Source organism: Mobula hypostoma, chromosome 22 (assembly GCF_963921235.1).
Source record: "Mobula hypostoma chromosome 22, sMobHyp1.1, whole genome shotgun sequence".
Taxonomy (NCBI): Eukaryota; Metazoa; Chordata; class Chondrichthyes; order Myliobatiformes; family Myliobatidae; genus Mobula; species Mobula hypostoma.
In genome coordinates, this window is record NC_086118.1 from 35595617 (window position 1) to 35615068 (window position 19452).

The window sequence follows — 19452 nt, forward strand, 5'->3', positions numbered from 1 at the left end:
GTGATTCCCTTAATATCTAAATATCCATCAATGCCTGTTGCAAATATATTCAACAATTGTGCTTCCACAAGCCTCTGCGGTACAGAGTTCCAAAGATTTACAACCCTCTTGGTGAAGAGATTTCTTCACTTCTCTATACCAGATGACAGATTCTTTATTTTGAGGCTAGGGCGCCTGGTTCTGTACACTCTACCAGTGGGAACATCATTTCTCCATCTGCTCCGTTGAGCCCCTGAAGAATTTGTATATTTCAGTGAGATCACTTCTCATTCCTCGAAACACAAGAGGAAACAGATTGCTTAATCTCTCCTCATACAACAAACATGACATTCAAGCACTCAATAATTAATTTTTGCTGATTTCCTGTCACAAGTATATTCTTCCTTAGGGAGAGAGAGAAAGAACATTCCAGATGTAGATGCACCACATTTCAGCCGAGTGTCTAGAGCACTCCACTGCTCACAGTCTCTCTACTTGGTCTTCATTACCGTCAAAGCCTTTGGAAATTATTTTAAATGTCTCCATTCTGAGGTGATAGTGCATATGTTCACTTTTGCTACTTGACCATCAGCTTTTGCTCCAGATAGGGATGACTGAGACATAACTTCACAGCGACTCCCTAAATTTTCTGAATGAAAGGCTTGGTAAAATCAGCACCCCACCCCCATGAGCCACTGATAAGCTTCTGGCCATTCCTTTGAAGGAGTTGGGGATATGTTGAAGATCCTGCAAGAATGCTTGGAGAACTGTAGCCAAGGCAGCTAGTTTGCCAAATACAGGTATATATTTACTTCTTTCTCTTATGAACTTTCCAACACAATTTATTATTAAAACTCTGAGTTTTGACAGCCTCTCAAATGGGCCATGCAACTTGGGTTGCAATGACTTGAAGTAAACAGACCAGTGGTATGGTTAAAGTATCTGAAACTGGATTTTGAGTCTGACAAGATTTAAGTTTGGCACACAAGTCTAGTTGCTCAGTGCTAAGTTTTCACGAATTGTGAAGATTTTCTTCATGCTGTGTTATTTTCTGCCCAAGTATTTGTAGAATTAATCCAGGCAATCCCTTGCCATCAAGCAAGATTTACTTCCACGCTAGATTTGTGACTTCTGTAGTGGTTAAAAATGCCAAAATGGGAACTGGGAACTCTTCCATAGATGGCGAAGAGGGAGGAAGGTGGGTACTTTGTCATGTGGTCTGCTCCTTCCATCACTCTGTCTGCCTGGCAATACCTTCTCATAACAGACCTTGGAATAGTTCGAAATCTGCTGTTGTAGAAGTCTCATGCAAGCAATGTGGCCAGTCCAATGTAAGCAAAGGGATGTAACCCAGGTTTCAACATTGGGGGTATTAGCCTGGGACAGAACACCAACTGGTTTGTTCGTCTTTTTAGTGAATTTGTGAAGTCTATTGGTTTTTTTTCAGGTGCCTTGAGATGCCTGCTGGAAGTAATCCAGGTCTCCAAAGTATAAAGCATGGCAGTGATCACAACTGCTCATTACATCAGATCTTAAGTCTTGACATTTAAATATCTTTCCCTCGAGCAGCCAAAGGCTGCACTGTGCTAACATGCTCAGTTGGTAGTGAATTTCACCAGCAGTCTCTGCCTTCCCTTACAACACCCACTCAACATGGACTAGCTCCTTCAATCACAACTTTTAGATTGCTTTAAAATCTATTGTCAAATCTGAGGTTCAAAGTTCAGAGTAAATTTATTATCAAAGTACATACATGTCACCATATACAACCCTGAGATTCATTTTCTTACAGGCATTCACAGTAAACACAAAGAAACACAGCAGACTCAATGAAAGCTTGCACACAACAAGATGGACAAACCTTTCGTCATCTGCAGAAGACATTAAACTGTGCAAATCCCAAAATAATAAATAATAATTAATAAATAAACAAGGTGTCGATAACATGAGATGAAGAGTCCTTGAAAGTTAGTCCACAGGTTGTGGGAACAGTTCAGTGATAGGGTGAGTGAAGTTGAGTGAAGTTATCCCCTCTGGTTCCAGCGTTTGATGGTTGAGCAGTAATAACTGTTGCTGAACCTGGTGCTGGGAGTCCTGAGGATCCTGTACCTTCTTCCTGATGACAGCAGCAAGAAAAGAGCATGCAACAGGAATTCTGCAGATGCTGGAAATTCAAGCAACACACATCAAAGTTGCTGGTGAACGCAGCAGGCCAGGCAGCATCTCTAGGAAGAGGTACAGTTGACGTTTCAGGCCGAGACCCTTCGTCAGGACTAACTGAAGGAAGAGTTAGGAAGAGATATACTGCGGCCGGTGCTCCCGATGTGGCCTTCTATATATTGGCGAGACCCGACGCAGACTGGGAGACCGCTTTGCTGAACATCTACGCTCTGTCCGCCAGAGAAAGCAGGATCTCCCAGTGGCTACACATTTTAATTCCACATCCTATTTCCATTCTGACATGTCTATCCATGGCCTCCTCTACTGTAAAGATGAAGCCACACTCAGGTTGGAGCAACAACACCTTGTATTCCGTCTGGGTAGCCTCCAACCTGATGGCATGAACATTGACTTCTCTAACCTCCGCTAATGCCCCACCTCCCCCTCGTATCCCATCCGTTATTTATTTTTATACACACATTCTTTCTCTCACTCTCCTTTTTCTCCCTCTGTCCCCCTCACTATACCCCTTGCCCATCCTCTGGGTTCCCCCCCCACCCCGTCTTTCTCCCTGGGCCTCCTGTCCCATGATCCTCTCATATCCCCTTTGCCAATCACCTGTCCAGCTCTTGGCTCCATCCCTCCCCCTCCTGTCTTCTTCTATCATTTTGGATCTCCCCCTCCCCCTCCCACTTTCAAATCTCTTACTAGCTCTTCCTTCAGTTAGTCCTGACGAAGGGTCTCGGCCCGAAACGTCGACTGTACCTCTTCCTAGAGATGCTGACTGGCCTGCTGCGTTCACCAGCAACTTTGATGTGTGTTGCAAGAAAAGAGCATGGCCTGGATGATGGAGGTCCTTGTATTGGATGCTGCTTTCCTGTGACAGTGCTCCATATAGATGTGCTCAGGGGTGGGGAGGGCTTTACCTGTGATAGACAGGGCCATGTCTGCTACATTTTGTAGGCTTTTCCATTCAAGGGCAAACTTAAAGGCAACTTGAGGGAGTGAAGCTCGTGGCTATCCAAGAGCCTCCCGACTCTGCATTCACCAGCTGGCAGAGAAGAAAGGATTTAACTTGACATTTTATCTGACTTGATGAATCTTTATCCACACCCCAAAATGTTACATTTCTCTACCTTGTAATCTTAAACTTCCCATGTTTGAGAGAGCTATTTAGTCTTATTTGTTTTAATGTACTCTTCACAGTCCATTGAATGTTTTCACTCTGTAATTATAGACACCATAATGGAGGTAAATGTAGGCAGTTCAACATAAAATGGCAGTATTCCCCAGTGAGCTGCAATCAATACTAACCAGCCTGACCACATACTGGTAGTCCCCAGATTAAACAGGGTTCTGGGCTGGACTGGGCTATATCCATTACTCTTTGTACGCTTTCCACACCAGGCTGTGATGCAACCAGTCAGTATACGCTCCACTGCACATCTATAGAGGTTTGTCAAACTTTTAGATGACACGCTGAATCTTCGTAAACTCCCAAGGAAGGAGAGGTACTGTCACGACTTCTTTGCAATGGCACTTTCGTGATGGGCCCCGGCCTGAGCCTCTGATATGATAAAAGAGAGGAATTTAAAGTCGCTCCACCTCTGATCCCTCTATGAGGGCTAGCTCATGGATCTCCTGTAGTCAATAATCAGGTCCTTGGTCTTGCTGACATTGATTGGCACCACTCAGCCAGATTTTCAATCTCCCACCTATATGCTGTTTCATCATCACCATTGATTCAGCTACTGACGGCGATGTTGTCGGCAGACTTAAAAATGGCGTTGGAGCTGTGCCTATCCTCACAGGTATAAGTGTAAAGCAAGTAGAGCAGGGAACTAAGCACACAGCCTTGTGTTGCAACCATGTTGATGCTGATTGTGCAGGAGATATTGTTGCTAATCCGAGGAAACCGAGGATCCAGTTGCATAAGGAGGCATAGAGGCCAAGGTCTTGAAGGTTATTCATTAGCTTTGAGGGAGTGATTGTATTGAATGTCAAGCTGAAGTCAATGAAGAGCATCCTGATCTGTGCATCTTCACTGTCCAGATGTTCCGGGGTTGAGTGAAGAGTCAATGAAGTGGCATCTGCTACGGACCTGTTGTGACATTAAGCAAATTGGAGTAGATCTAATTCACTTCTCAGTCAGGAGTTGATACATTTCATTACCAACCTTATCACAGCGGATGTAAGTCCTACTGGACAACAGTCATTGAGGCAAGTTACCATATTCTTCTTAGGCACTGGTGTAACTGAAGCCTGTTTGAAGCAGGTGGGTACCTCAGACTGCCCAAGCAAGAGGTCAAATGTATCAGTGAACACTCCAGCCAGTTGATCAGGACAGGTCTTTAGTACTCGGCCAGGTATCCCATCTGGGCCGGATGCTTTCCTTGGGTTCACCCTCCTGAAGGTTGTTGACCTCAGAGACTGAAATTACAGGGTCATTGGGGGGCTGTGGGAGTTCATGAAAGTGCCTCTATGTTTTGATGGTCAAACCAAGTATAAAAGCTCATCTGGGAGTGAAACCTCGTTGTTTATCACCAATGGTGCTTGGTTTCGGTTTTTAAGGACATGGTAGTATTCAAGTCCTGCACAGCTGTTGAGCGTTCTTCAGTGATTCAAGTTTGGTCTGGAATTGCCACTTTACATGAGAGATGGCTTTCTGGAGGTCATACCTGGACCTCTTGTATTTTACTTGGTTGTCAGTCCTAAGTGCCACTGATCTGGCCCTCAGCAGACTGCGGATCACATAGTTCGTCCAGGGCTTCTGAATGGGAAAGACTGAATGACTTTGTGGGGATACACTTATCTACGACTGTTTTTATAAACTGTGGCATATTTGTTCAGATGCTCTGATAAGTCCTTGAACACGGGCCAGCCCACCAACTTGAGGCAATTCCATAGCCACTCCTCTGCCTCCTGCAAATACCTCTTTGTTGTATTACCTCCAGAGGCTTGCTCTTTAGCCTCTGCTTGTATACTGGTGGAAGGAAGGCAGCCAGATGATTGGATTTTCCAAAATGCAGTCCATGGATTGAACAATAGGCATTCCTAATCGTAGTGTAACAGTGGTCGAGTGTGTTGGGATGCCTTGTACTGTAGGTGATATGTTGATGATAAATAGGCAGAAAATTTTTCAAACAAACCCGTTGGAAGTCCCAACCAATGACTGGAAAGACATCAGGGTAGGTTGCTAATTGCTACACTCAGTACCTCTATTGCTTGCTTAACACTGGCTTTGGCGGTATGGATCACGGAGGAGAACTCTCTTGGTAAGTAAAACGGTTGGCAGTTAATCACCAGATGTTCCAGGTTGAGGGAACAAGAGTGCAGTCAGGCTGCTAAGTCCAAGCACCACAAAGAGTTTATCACGAAACACAGACACCCCACCTTTTGCCTCCTCCGAATCAGCGGTCCAGTCCATCCGGTGTATCGATGAGTCCCCGGGTCTTACTGACATATCTAGTGTGACTTGTGTGAGCCACATCTCCGTGAAACACAGAACGCTGCAATTCCTCATTTCCATCTGATACAGAAATCTTGCCCTAAGGTCCTCAACCCTTCTTTTCTGGCAAATGTACAATTGCTAACAAAATATTGGGTTGAGGAAATTTCATACCCTGATGTTTTTAGACTGGCTTGAGTCCTCCCCTCCTTCTTTTCTTTTGACCATTGCAATGTACCTTTGTCTGCTTAACAGGTTATGCCAGCATGCTTGAGAGTTAATTCTGCTGTCCTTCAGAAGATCATGAAATTACTAGTTCATTCAGATGGTTCAAAGGTACGTTACTTAAAGGGAAATTACAGACTGCAGATTGCAGTGAGAGTAGTTCGGAAGAAGTATATTTAGAAGTTTTATAAGCTGCCCTCAATGCGTTTCCGTGTTTCACTGGTGCTGCGTTTCTGCTTCTTGAGAAAAAATATTCATTATGACTAAATGTTTAAGTTCAAAACAGGTTAACTTAATTTAAACAGAAGGCTTTTTTGTGTGTCATTTTATGTGGAACAAAGGTCTTGTTTAAAAAATAGTGACAGATGCAATTGACATTTAACTTCAAAAGCATGTCAGTACATTGCGTGTTAAAATCATGATGAGATTTTGAGTGTCAGTTGATATGCTGAGAAGGATCATTATCCAATGAAAATATCATTGGCTTCCCATCATGAGGATGTCAGGTGTTCTAGTTTTTGGAGAGATGTTCATAGATCAGGACATAAAAGAAGCTCACTTGGTCCCCCGAGCTTGTTTTGCCTTTTAAGGTTGATCTGACTGCAAATCATTCCGCATTCCTGTCCACCCACTGTAACCATTCACCCTTTGATCATTAAGACACCAGCTCTGCCTTAAAAATATTCAAAGACTTTTTTTTCCACTGTCCTTTGAGGAAAAAGAGTCTGAAGGCTCATAACCTTCTGACAAAAAGAATTCTCAATTCTCTCTTATCTGTGTAACCACTTATTTTTAAACAGTGGCCACTTGTTCTAGACGATCCCGCTGGAGGGGAATATCCTCTCCACATCAAGCCTGATAATACCCCTAAGAATTTTACATATTTCAATCAGGTCACCTCTCGTCCTTCTAACCACTAGTGGATACAAACCCAACCCATTCCAAGGATTAGTCAAGAACCTAGCAAATCCACCAGTGAATAATCACAGCATAGGTTTCCACATGACAATATAACACTGCACAAAAATGAAATCTGAAATAACTAATGTAGTCACAGAAAGTTAGAATTCAGGTTCTTTTTCTAGATTTATTAACTTCAAATTAATTAAATTATATTTCATTACTTTTTTTACATTCAGTTAATATATCGCTCAGTTGCTTTAAATATTTAATTGTACTTAGTTTCTACTCTTATTTTGGAATCTGATTATTTTACCTTGGCATGACTGTCATATGAAAAAATAAGGTACAAAACCAACTGACTGCAGATGCTGGAAATCCTCAATTACTTCCAGAACTGTCCATAGCACCTTTTTGTTTGTGTCGCAGAATTGGCACAGACAAGGAAGTCAGTCTCACCTTTCTTAAGAATACGAGAAATAAGAGAAGAAGTTGGTTATTTGACCCCACTTACCTGCTCCATCATGGTCGATCTTTTACCTCGGTAACATTTTCCTGCACTAACCAATTCCCTTATTATCCAAAAATTTACTGCTCTTGGTCTTCAGTAAACCGAGCGACTATACCTCTACAACACACCTGAGTATAGAATTTCAGTGGTACACTCTGAGTGAAGAACTCACCTCTGCCGTTAAAGGTCAAATCTATAGTTCTAGATATCCCAGCAGGGTAACCATCAATTCTGTGGCTCCCCTGCATGCCCCTTAAGAATTTTGTACCCTTATAAACTCTGAAATGTAGAGGCTTAATCAGTCAAAGGACAAACCTACCATGGCTCTGCAGACGATGTGACTGAGCACCAGGCCTTCAGCCACAGAGGGTGAAGAAATGCACCTGGCAGCCTGCTGTGGGCTGGGTTCTGCTGCAGATGACAGATGAGGACCTAGATGCACAAGACCACAAAAGCATTCTGGAGGAATTTATTAGATCAGATAGGATCGATGGAGAAAAATAGATAGTCAACTTTTCAGGTCGAGACCACGGTCTTCAAGTGTCAACTGTCCATTTTTCTTCATAGATGCTGCCTGGCTCACTGAGCTCCCCCAGCATTCTGTGTGTTGCTCCAGGTTCCAGCATCTGAAGTCTCTTGTGTCCCAGTGAGGTGCTGAAAATATTGACAAGCTTGTCTTCAGTGACAAGGGGCACAATAGCACCCACCCCAAACTTAGTACAGAGCTTTGCACCGAGATTGGAACCTGACCACCTCAGTGTGAAGTTTATTGTCATCTCAGTGCATGCCTCTGGTACCAACCCTATCTGATGGCTAACATGAGATCAACCCCAGCTGTACAAGTATCTAACATCCGATGCCCAACAGCCAACACTCTGTGTTCGCCATGACCTTATACAAGCTTAGACAGTTGTTGATAAAAGTGTGTAAAGAATTACGCTGTGCAACAGAAACACTGCTTTGAATGCCAAATGTTGACTCCAATGGACTTCACATTGCAGTAAGGCTTCTGTGTATGCATGCTGTGTAAGGGCTGCACACTGAAATCTTGAGTCATACTACCATCAGTGTGTAGCACGCTGCCCAGTGACTACACTTGAGTGTGCTTTGGTAATTCAAATAGAGCTTCCATACATCACTGTTACAAGATGAAACCATCATGAATTCATAGCCCATGGCCAAATATAAGCTCAATGCTGAGGGTGCAGAATCTTTTTCGATTTAGGTGTAGGACTGATTCATTTTGCTCATCTATAAAGTACCGTGCAAGGGAATCACAAAGCTCTCTAAGAAAGAGTGAATTGATATAATCATCACTCATTGAATATGAAGCCTTATTGAGTTAGCTGACACTGGACAGCAATCTGTGAGGTGTTACAAATATCTCCTCCTTCACGTTGGAATCTGCCAGACATAGAAGTTAAGATAGCTATGGGAATTGATAGAAGGCTCCCTGTAGTGCACAAACTTGAAAGCAACTTACCAGATTCTCTCGTGCGACCCTTGACTTCTTTACTCCATGGTCCTGAGCCTATAGCATTGAATGCTTGCACTTGCACCCTGTATTCAGTCCACTCTTCGAGATCTTCGATAGTAAACTCCCGCTCAATTCGGTCATGGATAACGTGTGTGAGTGTGGATCCATTTCCATCTGACTTCCCGTATTTTATTTTGTATCCAACTGATTCCTGATTGCCATTGTACTCGGATTCCGGCAGTGGCTGGGGAAAAAGTAAAGAGACGTTTTGACTGCATCTTTCTTATCCCTTCAAGTTTTTTTCAAGTTTCAGTTGGCCCTTTTGTATATGCCTAACTTAAAGAAACAAAGCTAAATGAGCTTTCTCACAGACCTTTCACCAAATGATTGCAGCCTTTGTGTTGATGCTCCTAGTACTAATTACAAGAAAAGTTCAGATGGCTCTCATATTTCACACTATATTAAAAGAATCTGACATAGACTGCAAGAGACTGGGAATTGAGCAAATTTAAAAGCATAAGGTGTAAATTATTTAATTGACACCACCAGCATTTATTTATTTTTGACTAATTATACTTGGATTTGTACATAACCACATTCTCTGTACAATAACGGGTAAGAATCCTTGGCATTTTCCAGGTTGGGGCACACCACTTTACCCATTTGCTTTCCTTTGTTGATTAGATTAACATTCTGTGGTTGCTTTAATCTTCTTTCAAGATTACAAATTTAAGATTTACAAAATTAAAGCTGCAGCAAGCTCAGTATGTGAAAAGCTTCAAAATGAAGATTTAAAACCTTCCAAGCTAGTTGTGAATAGAGGGGCATGCCGGATTTCCGTAAATCCACACAAGAATTAACTTTGATCTTGATTAAGACAGAGTCAGAAGGCAGGTCGTTGTATTTTTGTTCTGCTCTCATGTCCACTTATTTTTTGTGTGGTGAAACCATTCTGCAGCACAAATAGTGCCATTCAGCTAAGCATCAGGCGAAGCCCCAAATGTTCAGAGCACATTTTGTACCCAAAACACATTTTATTCATAATAAAAAAGATATTTACTGTCTTATATTCATATACAATGTGTTACATGGTGTTCATGGTGTTTAAAATCAATGGCCTTGGTGCCACTCAAGTGGCCGCCTAGGCTGGTACACTGCTATAACAGACATCCTCGATCAGTGCTGGCAATGTCAAGTAGATACCAGGTACACCACTTAGCATTATCACACCGAGTGCAGATCTGTATAGCTCTCTTATTAACCTGTGGTGAGGGGAATATATTCACTGAAAAAATATTTGGCTAATGAGAGTGCATACATCATTGGCGATCAGCCAGTGAGAGTACAGTACATAATTTGAACCTTGGCCAATCAGCTAATTGCACACGACCATTCAGAAATGCAAAACTCTGTCTTAAGGAATGTTAATACAATTCTGGCTAATTTAATTGGAGGCCGAACAATTGGAAGAAATTTTACTCTTGGTCAGCACTTCACAAAACCTCTCATTATTTTTGATTTGCACAATAAATCTGTCGAGAGCAGCAGAAAATTACAATAGAAGCTTAATTACAGAATCTTCAGTATTGATCAACATGCCTCCCATTAACCTCAGTGATGCTATCAGGAAAGGTGGCTGGTTGAAAGCTTGTGATTTCTATGAAGAACTGGGGGAATATTTAAAAGGGATCTGATGGACAAGGTTTCCATACAGGATAGAGGAAGGTACAATTACAATGTTTACAATACTGCTGGACAGTGACATGGATGAATGGAATTCATGTCGATAAGCACTGTCGCATAGGCAAGTTGGGCTGAATGGCCTACTTCCAACCCTATGAACCTATGAATCAATACAAAAGGTGACAACCAGGAAAATGCAATATGAAAAGAGAGGGCTGAAGATAACTTAAAAAAAAGATACAAGCTATTTACATTGACCTGGTAAATGTTGCTCAACTAATGAGAATGCAGGAAGAAAAGTTTTTGTTTTACTCTTGGTTCACTTGTTGCAGTTTTGTGAAAAGGCTCTTGCTGTGACTTTCGTCTGGAAATAAGTCACAAAATGATGATAAGGGAAACGTATCAGAAGTATTGAAAAGGAGCATTACTTTTGTGTGTCGGGAGATGGAGACAGACAAAGCTGAAACAACAGAGACTTCAGTTGAAGGAAACCTGGAATTTTGATGAAAGGCATCACAAACACGAAGGAGGTGTGGCGCTCCTTTCTGTAAGTGACCCAGAGTAGGAGAGATAGTCCTAAATGATGAACTACATGTCTGAAGGCCTCTTCTGCTACAAAGAAATGTTCTGTGAGAGGAAAAGCAATTTAAAGCCTGGAGCTCCTTTTCTGAAAGGAAGAGTCACAATGAGGCTTATCTTCCCAGTCGATGAAGCACAGTTTGATTTATCCTCTAGCTGTAGCCTCGATTGCTTTGTTTCTGAAAGCTACTTTTATGTGATAACAAGGTCAGCTTAACTTGTATTGCTAATTGTCTCATTGTATGTTCACTGCTGAATAAATAATGCTGTATTTATCCTGAATGAAGCCCTCATTAGCACTTACAGGTAGAAAATAATGTTAACAATGACTACCATTGGCATAATGACCCACTAAGAGCTCTGTCAAACAGCGCTCGTTTCCCGAAATGCATCCTGAATGCTAAGTAATATATCCGTTTGCTTGCAAAGGTAACACATGCAAAGTGGTGGAGGAATTTAGCAAGTCAGGCAGCACCTGTGGAGGGAGTAAACAGCTGGCGTTTCAGACTGAGACCATTCAACGAGGAAGGGGGAAGAAACAAGAACAAGAATGTGAGGGGAGGGGAAGGGGCACGAGCTGGCAGGTGACAGATGAGACCAGGTGAGGGGGAAGGTGGGTGAGTGGGGGAAGGGGGCTGATGAAGCAAGAAGCTGGGAGGAGATAGGAGGAAGGGGTGAGAGGCTGAAGGAGAAGAAATGTAATAGGAAGGAGGGGACAATGGAAATTAAAAGAAAGGGAAGGAGGGGCAGAACCAGTGGGAGAAGATGGGCAGGTGGACAGGAGAATGGTCGAGGGTGTAACCAGAATGATGAATGGTAAAAAAGAAAAGGAGGCAGGGAGGAGAAATTACTGGACGTCAGAAAAAGCATTGCAGAGGTACAAAGGCTTGTGTAGGTTTCTCCCTTCCTACAGATGGAAAAGGAATGTTGAGGCAGAAAGTGGAGCATGGGGGTGCAATCACTGAAATAAGTTTCACATAGTTCTTCAGTACAAGATCTCATAAACTTTACAAGCATTTAAACATGATAAATTTAAAAGTTATCATTTAAAAATGATAAATGGATAGTTAATCTTGGAATGGTTGCCCTTGTCTGTTACATACCACCCAACGGAGCCAGAGACTTGTCTCACTTGCTGTGCGCAGGGTGACGTTGGCAGGAGCCATGTCAGGTGGTGCCTGGAGGGTCTGGATTTTGCGTGACAACTGACTTGGCAGACTTATTCCGACAATGTTGACCTGGCGCATGCGAAATCTATAGAAACACAATGCTGAAAATGAATGAAAGGCCCTTCTAGAATTTTTTGGATCTTCAGAGATATTAATGACAAATTCCATGTGAAATAATTTGAGTGCATATTAGAACCAGTCTTTTTTTAATAATAGACACCCATTTCAAATTGTTAGCCTCATGCCTTGATGATCCTTTGGTAATTTCCCCTAGTGTACTTCCTCTGTCTTGGCCAGCCCTGACATCAGGATTCTGCTATATTCTCCTGTTATTTTCTTTAATTCCACTTTCCTTAATTTGATATTTTGACTTTTCTAATGTATATTTTCCAATTATTCACATTGTTTTCTTGCACTATTTGTACACTTTCTGTTCTTTAACTGCCTTTTTATCATTGGACTCAAACATTTGAGGAAAAGCTGCAAGCGAAGAACCCTCCACTGAGGAAAGACCAATACTCCAGGTATCTTAGCTTCTACCACTTGTTCTCTTTAACTTAGTCCAATTTCCACTTGTGACCCCTTTTAGTTAATTACCCCTTTTAGTGAGATGTTGATGGATCTGTTATATGTGTTCAGTTTTAAGGTAATTAGTTCTTTGACTCTTCTAATAATTATAGGTTAAATTAGCCAAGGATTGTATATACCTTGAGCTATGTAGAACTGTTTAGAATGCCCAATTTTAGAAAACTAAAGTGCACCAGCCTCCGGGTCCAACATATTATTCTCCGTAACTTCCGCCACCTCCAAGGGGATCCCACCACAAAGCACATCTTTCCCTCCCCCCGCCTCTCTGCTTTCCGCAAGGATCGCTCCCTATGCGACTCCCTTGTCCACTCGTCCCCCCCATCCCTCCCAACTGATCTCCCTCCTGGCACTTATCCTTGTAAGCGGAACAAGTGCTACACATGCCCTTACACTTCCTCCCTTACCACCATTCAGGGCCCCAGACAGTCCTTCCAGGTGAGGCGACACTTCACCTGTGAGTTGGCTGGGGTGATATACTGCGTCCGGTGCTCCCGATGTGGCCTTCTATATATTGGCGAGACCCGACGCAGACTGGGAGATCGTTTTGCTGAACACCTACGCTCTGTCTGCCAGAGAAAGCAAGATCTCCCAGTGGCCACACATTTTAATTCCACATCCCATTCCCATTCTGATATATCTATCCACAGCCTCCTCTACTGTAAAGATGAAGCCACACTCAGGCTGGAGGAACAACACCTTATATTCCATCTGGGTAGCCTCCAACCTGATGGCATGAACACTGACTTCTCTAACTTCCGCTAATGCCCCACCTCCCCCTCGTACCCCATCCGTTATTTATATACACATTCTTTCTCTCTCTCTCTCTCTCCTTTTTCTCTCTTTTGACTATACCCCTTGCCCATCCTCTGGGCTTTCCCCCCCCTCCCACTTTTCCTTCTCCCTGGGCCTCCTGTCCCATGATCCTCTCATACCCCTTTTGCCAATCACCTGTCCAGCTCTTGGCTCCATCCCTCCTCCTCCTGTCTTCTCCTGTCATTTTGGATCTCCCCCTCCCACTCTCACTTTTAAACCTCTTACTAGCTCTTTCTTCAGTTAGTCCTGACGAAGGGTCTCAGCCCGAAACGTCGACTGTACCTCTTCCTAGAGATGCTGACTGGCCTGCTGCGTTCACCAGCAACTTTGATGTGTGTTGCATTTTTAAAGGTTGCAAATACATTTGAGAAAGTGAGCGTATGTATTAAGATTCTGGTAATCTTTTGGCCACAGAACTAGGTTAGGTATGGTGTATAAAGTCACTGTGAAAAAGCCCCAAACTCACTGTTGGAAAATCAAGAGCAACTCATTATTTTATTTCCTGCAAATAAATAAATAAATAGATGCACGTAAAACAAACCTTGCAATTACTTCTATTCAGTTTTTCTGTGCATTTATGGTGGGTGTTTATCACTACAAGGACTGTAGCAGTTCATTAAGAAAGCCCTCACAAAATTCTCAGCAACCACAAATGAACAATAAATGCAACATCAACAACATCCCCACACTGAGAGGGAAAAAAAAGAGACAATATTTGTTCTTAAACAGTGATTCATTTACTCTTAGGTTTCAGTAAAATCCAGAAGTTGATTCAGTGAGAAATGAACAGTTTGCAGAAGATATAAAAACTGATGGCATTGTGGAAAGTGTAGAAGATTGTCAAAGGATTCAGGGGGATATAGATCAGTTGCAGATATAGGTAGAGATTTGGCAGATGCAGTTCAATAGAATCAAGAGACAATAGGTGCAGGAGTAGGCCATTCGGCCCTTTGAGCTAGCACTGCCATTCACTGTGATCATGGCTGATCATCCACAATCAGTACCCTATTCCTGCCTTCTCCCCATGTCCCTTCACTCCACTATCTTTAAGAGCTCTAGCTAACTCTTTCTTGAAGGAATCCAGAGAATTGGCCTCCACTGCCTTCTGAGGCAGAGCGTTCCACAGATACACAACCCTCTGTGTGAAAAAGTTTTTCCTCAACTCTGTTCTAAATGGTCTACCCCTTATTCTTAAACTGTGGCCTCTGGTTCTGGACCCCCCCACCTCCAACATCGGGAACATGTTTCCTGCCACTACTGCGTCTAATCCCTTAATAATCTCATATGTTTCAAACAGCTCCCCTCTCATCCTTCCAAATTCAGTTCAATCTAAGCAAGTGTGAAGATTGTGCTTTGGAACAGTAAATGTAAAGGGAAATTAACAGTTAATGGTAGGACTCTCAACAGGGTTGTTGTACAAAGGGATGTTTTGTACAAAGGGATGTTCCAAGTCTATAGTTCCCTAAAAGTGGTTGCACAGATTGACAGAGGAGTAGGAACAATAAATGGCATGTTTGCCTTTATTAGTTAGAGTATTGATGTCAAGAGTCAAGAAGTTACAGTATATTACAACTTTATAAAACTCTGGTTAGGCTGTGCCTGGAGGATTGTATTCAATTCCAGTTGCCCCATTATTGGGAAGATGTAGAGGTTTGTAAAGGGTTCAAAAGAGGTTTATCAGGATGCTGCCTAGATTAGAGGGCACATGCTATAAGAACAAACCTCTTTTTTTTTGGAGTGGCAGAGGTTTAGGGGAGATGTGATAAAAATTATTAGATTAGGAATGGCGTAGATAAGTAGACAGTTGGTATCTTTTTTCCAGGGTTGAAATGTCTAATGTAGAGAGCCTGCTTTTAAAGTGAGGGGAGGGTAGTTTTTTTTAACGCAGAGAGTAGTAGGGGCCTCGAATACGATATCGGGGTGTCAATGGATACAACAGATATGTTTTAAAGCCTCTTAGACAGACACATAAATGTGCAGAGAATGAAGGCATATGAGCATTGTGTAGGCAGAAGGGCTTAGTTTAGTTAAGCATATAATTACTTATTTAATTAGTTCAGCACAACGTCGTGGGCCAATGGACATATTCCTGTACTGTCCTGTTCTAGGAAAAAGAATTACTATCCAAGGCAGGATCATAAATGACATGAAAGGAACAGAAGAGAAATGTTGACGTTTCCACTGTTTCCATGTTATTGAACTAAATAGAATTTTCTAGAACTTCATCCTTGATCAGCAATTCAAAATGTACAAGGTGTTGTGCTGTGCCTCCAAAATTAACTCCATTGACAATGGAGCTTTTGCAGATGGACTGTTTCACCCTGAATCCTCCCAAGTCGGGGTGGTTTCCAAAGGCTGCCGTGGATTGGCACAAGTTGCTTCACTACCAGAGCTTCAACAGAAAAACATTACAAGAGCATATGGATGAGGCACTAATGAGGGAAAGGGCAGTGACACCATGGAAGATGAATCAACGGCTCTTGCTTAAGTTTACATGGTATTCAGAAAACTATTGTAATAAAGGTACCTGTAATGTGTGTACGGATTGAGATGGGGGACTTCCAGTGAGCGAGCGTCAGGTTCATTGACCAGCTGATGAACGAGATGCCACTCTTCATGCTCGCCTATCACACCAATCTGAGGGAGGAAAGAAGGTCAAACTGTCATATCTCCTGCTGACTTACACCTTCTTAAAGGAATATGGAACTGATGCTGCTGGCGGTAAATGAGATTTAAAAAAACCTCAGGAACATCAAGGAGGTAGAAAATACAGCTAAATGTATTACTAATCTGTTAATCACTCACACCAATCTCTTTACCTATAATGGAAACATTCACCCAATTATAGTTAAGCATGAACAAATAAATGGATGAAGAGAACTGAGAAATATTGTTGAAGCAGGTTTTGCAATTTCTTTTCGAGTTCTTTTCGCCAGGGTATAGCAAATCAGAATGAGTAAATCACAAACTCGGTGCTGCATTTGGTCTCCTTGACCAACACTTCATTACAGCTTTCATTTCAGTACATAGAAAAAAATAACTGCATAGAGGTGAAATTAGCTTAAAAAGAAAATCAAGTTAAAGAGATTTATTATAGTGAGGGGTGACCAAAAGTTTGTTTGAAGAGGAGATTGTTATAAATGGTTTCAAAAAGGAGGGAGTTGGAGAGACAGCAAGTTTAAAGGGGGAATTGAAGAATTTGAGAAGTCGAAGACATTGTCAGCAAAGTACTGCAGGAACTCAGCAGACCAGGCAGCATCTATGGAGAAGAATAAACAGTCAATGTCTCGGGCCGAGACAGTGGTTACAATGCAGACAGAAGACCACAAGTAGAAAAACGGGGAGTCTTGGGACGATAGTGGGTGTAGAGGGAGAAGTAGTCAGAGAACATAGTGAGAATGTGAAAATGTACAGAAATTTAATACCAGATACTCAGTGGCAGTACATAAGAGGGATGGTGTGAATAAAGGAAGCTGAGATTTTGCAGAACAAGAAGTTACAAGGATATGGAGGTGAATTTTGGTGGGCCTAAGATGATGAAAAAGGCAGGGATGTTATGGAAATTAAATTGGGCAATTATGGTAATTAAGAAGATAGAATGTCAACAGCTCAGCTTGGGGCTGTTCAATTAGTGTGACAGAGTCTCAGAAAATGATGGCATCATCCTTGGCTACAATAATGGTTCTAAATAAAAAAATAACTCAGACACTTCTTTTTCTCCCAGCAAAAGAAATTCAGATTCTCATCAAAGATGTAAAATGCAATGAGTCTTAAAGTAATTATTCAGTGGATTATTCCTGGGATCAGTGGTGTATTGCAGGTTACCAACTCTGAAATCTAAATAGAAAACAAAATAAATGCAATTACTGACTGGATTTGATTCCTAGAAGGCATTCAAACTAAATCTTACAAAGATTACAAATACTTAGCTCCAGAAGTACTTCTGCAAGCTTGGCTTACATTGAGCTTATTAATTAAGTCAGTAGACTTTAATATTAAGCAGCTAGTATAATTGAATTGAGACCTAGCCCAGTAGGTATATGTCTAACTTCAGAAACAACATATCCAATGGACCATTTATTCCTTTGCATTTTAGTTCTTGACTGTAATCCCCCTTCCTAAAAATTGAACTGTCCATTGACTAGGCCCCTTAACTGTGAATTTCAATGAATACGTAAGGCAATAATGTAGCCAAGAGACAAAATACAAACACTGCTGGCTCGGCAAATGAATCAAGGCCCACAGAGATGCTTTGGAATAAACATTATTTCTAGATGTATTTAGTGGCTGCAAAGTCAGAAGCACCTTGGGGTGGAGCTGACGGGGAAATGCTAGCATTTACCCTGCATATTTGGGAGTTTTGGCAAAAACACGCAGGTCTTAAATTTCCTGGCCAAACCTGCTGGTGGTTCCCTGGCAGTGATCTAACACTGGACTCCACAGCAGAACACAAACTTGCTGACTTCGACAGCAGTTAATACCAAGGAATCTGCTGATCCTGTGCCAGGTTAGACTAAATCCAGGAACAGCATGTTTACTGGCTTCAATGTACCATGAATTTCTGCCAGGGAGCAGCAAAAAACTGTTTTTTTCCCCCAGTTTTTAAACCAACTGTGTTTGCGTTGATGCTTTTCATAATTTGAAATGAGTTTGTCAGATGTTTTTAAGTGATTGAATGTTTCTCTTTTGACTTAAAAAATAATCTTGAATTATGTTTGAATGATTTTCAACCACTTCTGAATTTCAGGGACATTCAGAAGCATTTGAAGTCCTTGACAACCAGCAAAGCTTGAGGGTGTGTTTTTACTGTTGCCAATTTTTTTCTCAGCCACTTTCTGCCCCACCTATGTGATAGCAATGTCCTACTGCCATCCAAGACATTGTGCTCCAGCAAGACCTTACTTAAGAACAAGTCACTATTAATAGATAATTAAAAGGTAACCACAAAATTTTTCTGCATGTTAGCAATAAGCATTCTGCTGATTTAGGTCAAAACCAAAGTATATCTAGTAGGAAAAAAATTACTACTCTTATTGTCTCAATCTGATGGGCAACCTAATAACAGTTTCTTAGTGACCCATTGTAGGTGTGAATTAACCAGGTGGTTCTTCTTCGGCATCTGACTGAAAGAATAACCTTTCCTAATATTCACCACGCAGAGCTGTAATTGCTTGCATGCACTCTACCTGAGCTTCCACCAACCATCGAGAAATGGAGGTTTTACCATCATAGCCAGGTCTAAACTGAAGAGTTACTGAACGGGGGCCAATATTTGAAATGGCTAAGTTTGTGGGGGAGCCCGGTAATTCTGTTGAAAGAAGCACAGATAACATGGAATGAGATTCAGTGTTTTCAGTGACTTAGAAAAAAATGAATTATACATAGCATTATACCATTGCATTATCAATTGACACCCACATACAGAGATGGAACAATATTGTTTACTGCTATCACTGGCTTTGAACTGTACTGGGCTGCTAGCATTTCCCTGAAGGCGCTATGTTCATTTAATTAGATAGTGATCATCAAATTTGCTTTTTGATTTGGAGGAAATGATTAAGAATGATCAAAGTTCTAATCTTATTATGTTTCCTGACAGTTACTTGAATAAGTGATGTGAATTCCAGGAGCTATTTGCATTAGTTAATATAGAATGGCTGTAGGTAGAGTGAGGGAATATTACATCCAATTGCTGGATACGCTAATACAACCATAAAAAAGCCCAAATCAACATCTTCTAGGTACAGTATACTGTGTCATGGATATTCACTCCTTGTGTTTATGCTAATCTCGCTTTCTAAACACAGCATTTGCCACTTGTAAGATCACAAACAGTTGTAAGTAAATTTCCAACTGATACTGCTTTGTTTAGTTTCTGGTCATAATGGCCTTGTGTTTTTAAAATGTAAATAGAAAGCAG

At 41.7% G+C, this 19452-nt stretch overlaps 1 protein-coding gene across 1 annotated transcript in view; it reads right to left on the reverse strand.

Annotated features, from left to right (window-relative positions):
• Positions 1-19452, reverse strand: part of LOC134360278 (protein sidekick-2-like) — a 983228-nt gene that overhangs the window by 232124 nt on the left and 731652 nt on the right. Inside the window, exons 22-25 of the mRNA XM_063074455.1 lie at positions 18719-18840; positions 16060-16169; positions 12066-12216; positions 8707-8944 (exon numbers count right to left, since the gene is read on the reverse strand). Of these exons, the coding sequence (XP_062930525.1) occupies positions 8707-8944; positions 12066-12216; positions 16060-16169; positions 18719-18840 (621 nt within the window). The remainder of the gene's footprint in view (positions 1-8706; positions 8945-12065; positions 12217-16059; positions 16170-18718; positions 18841-19452) is intronic.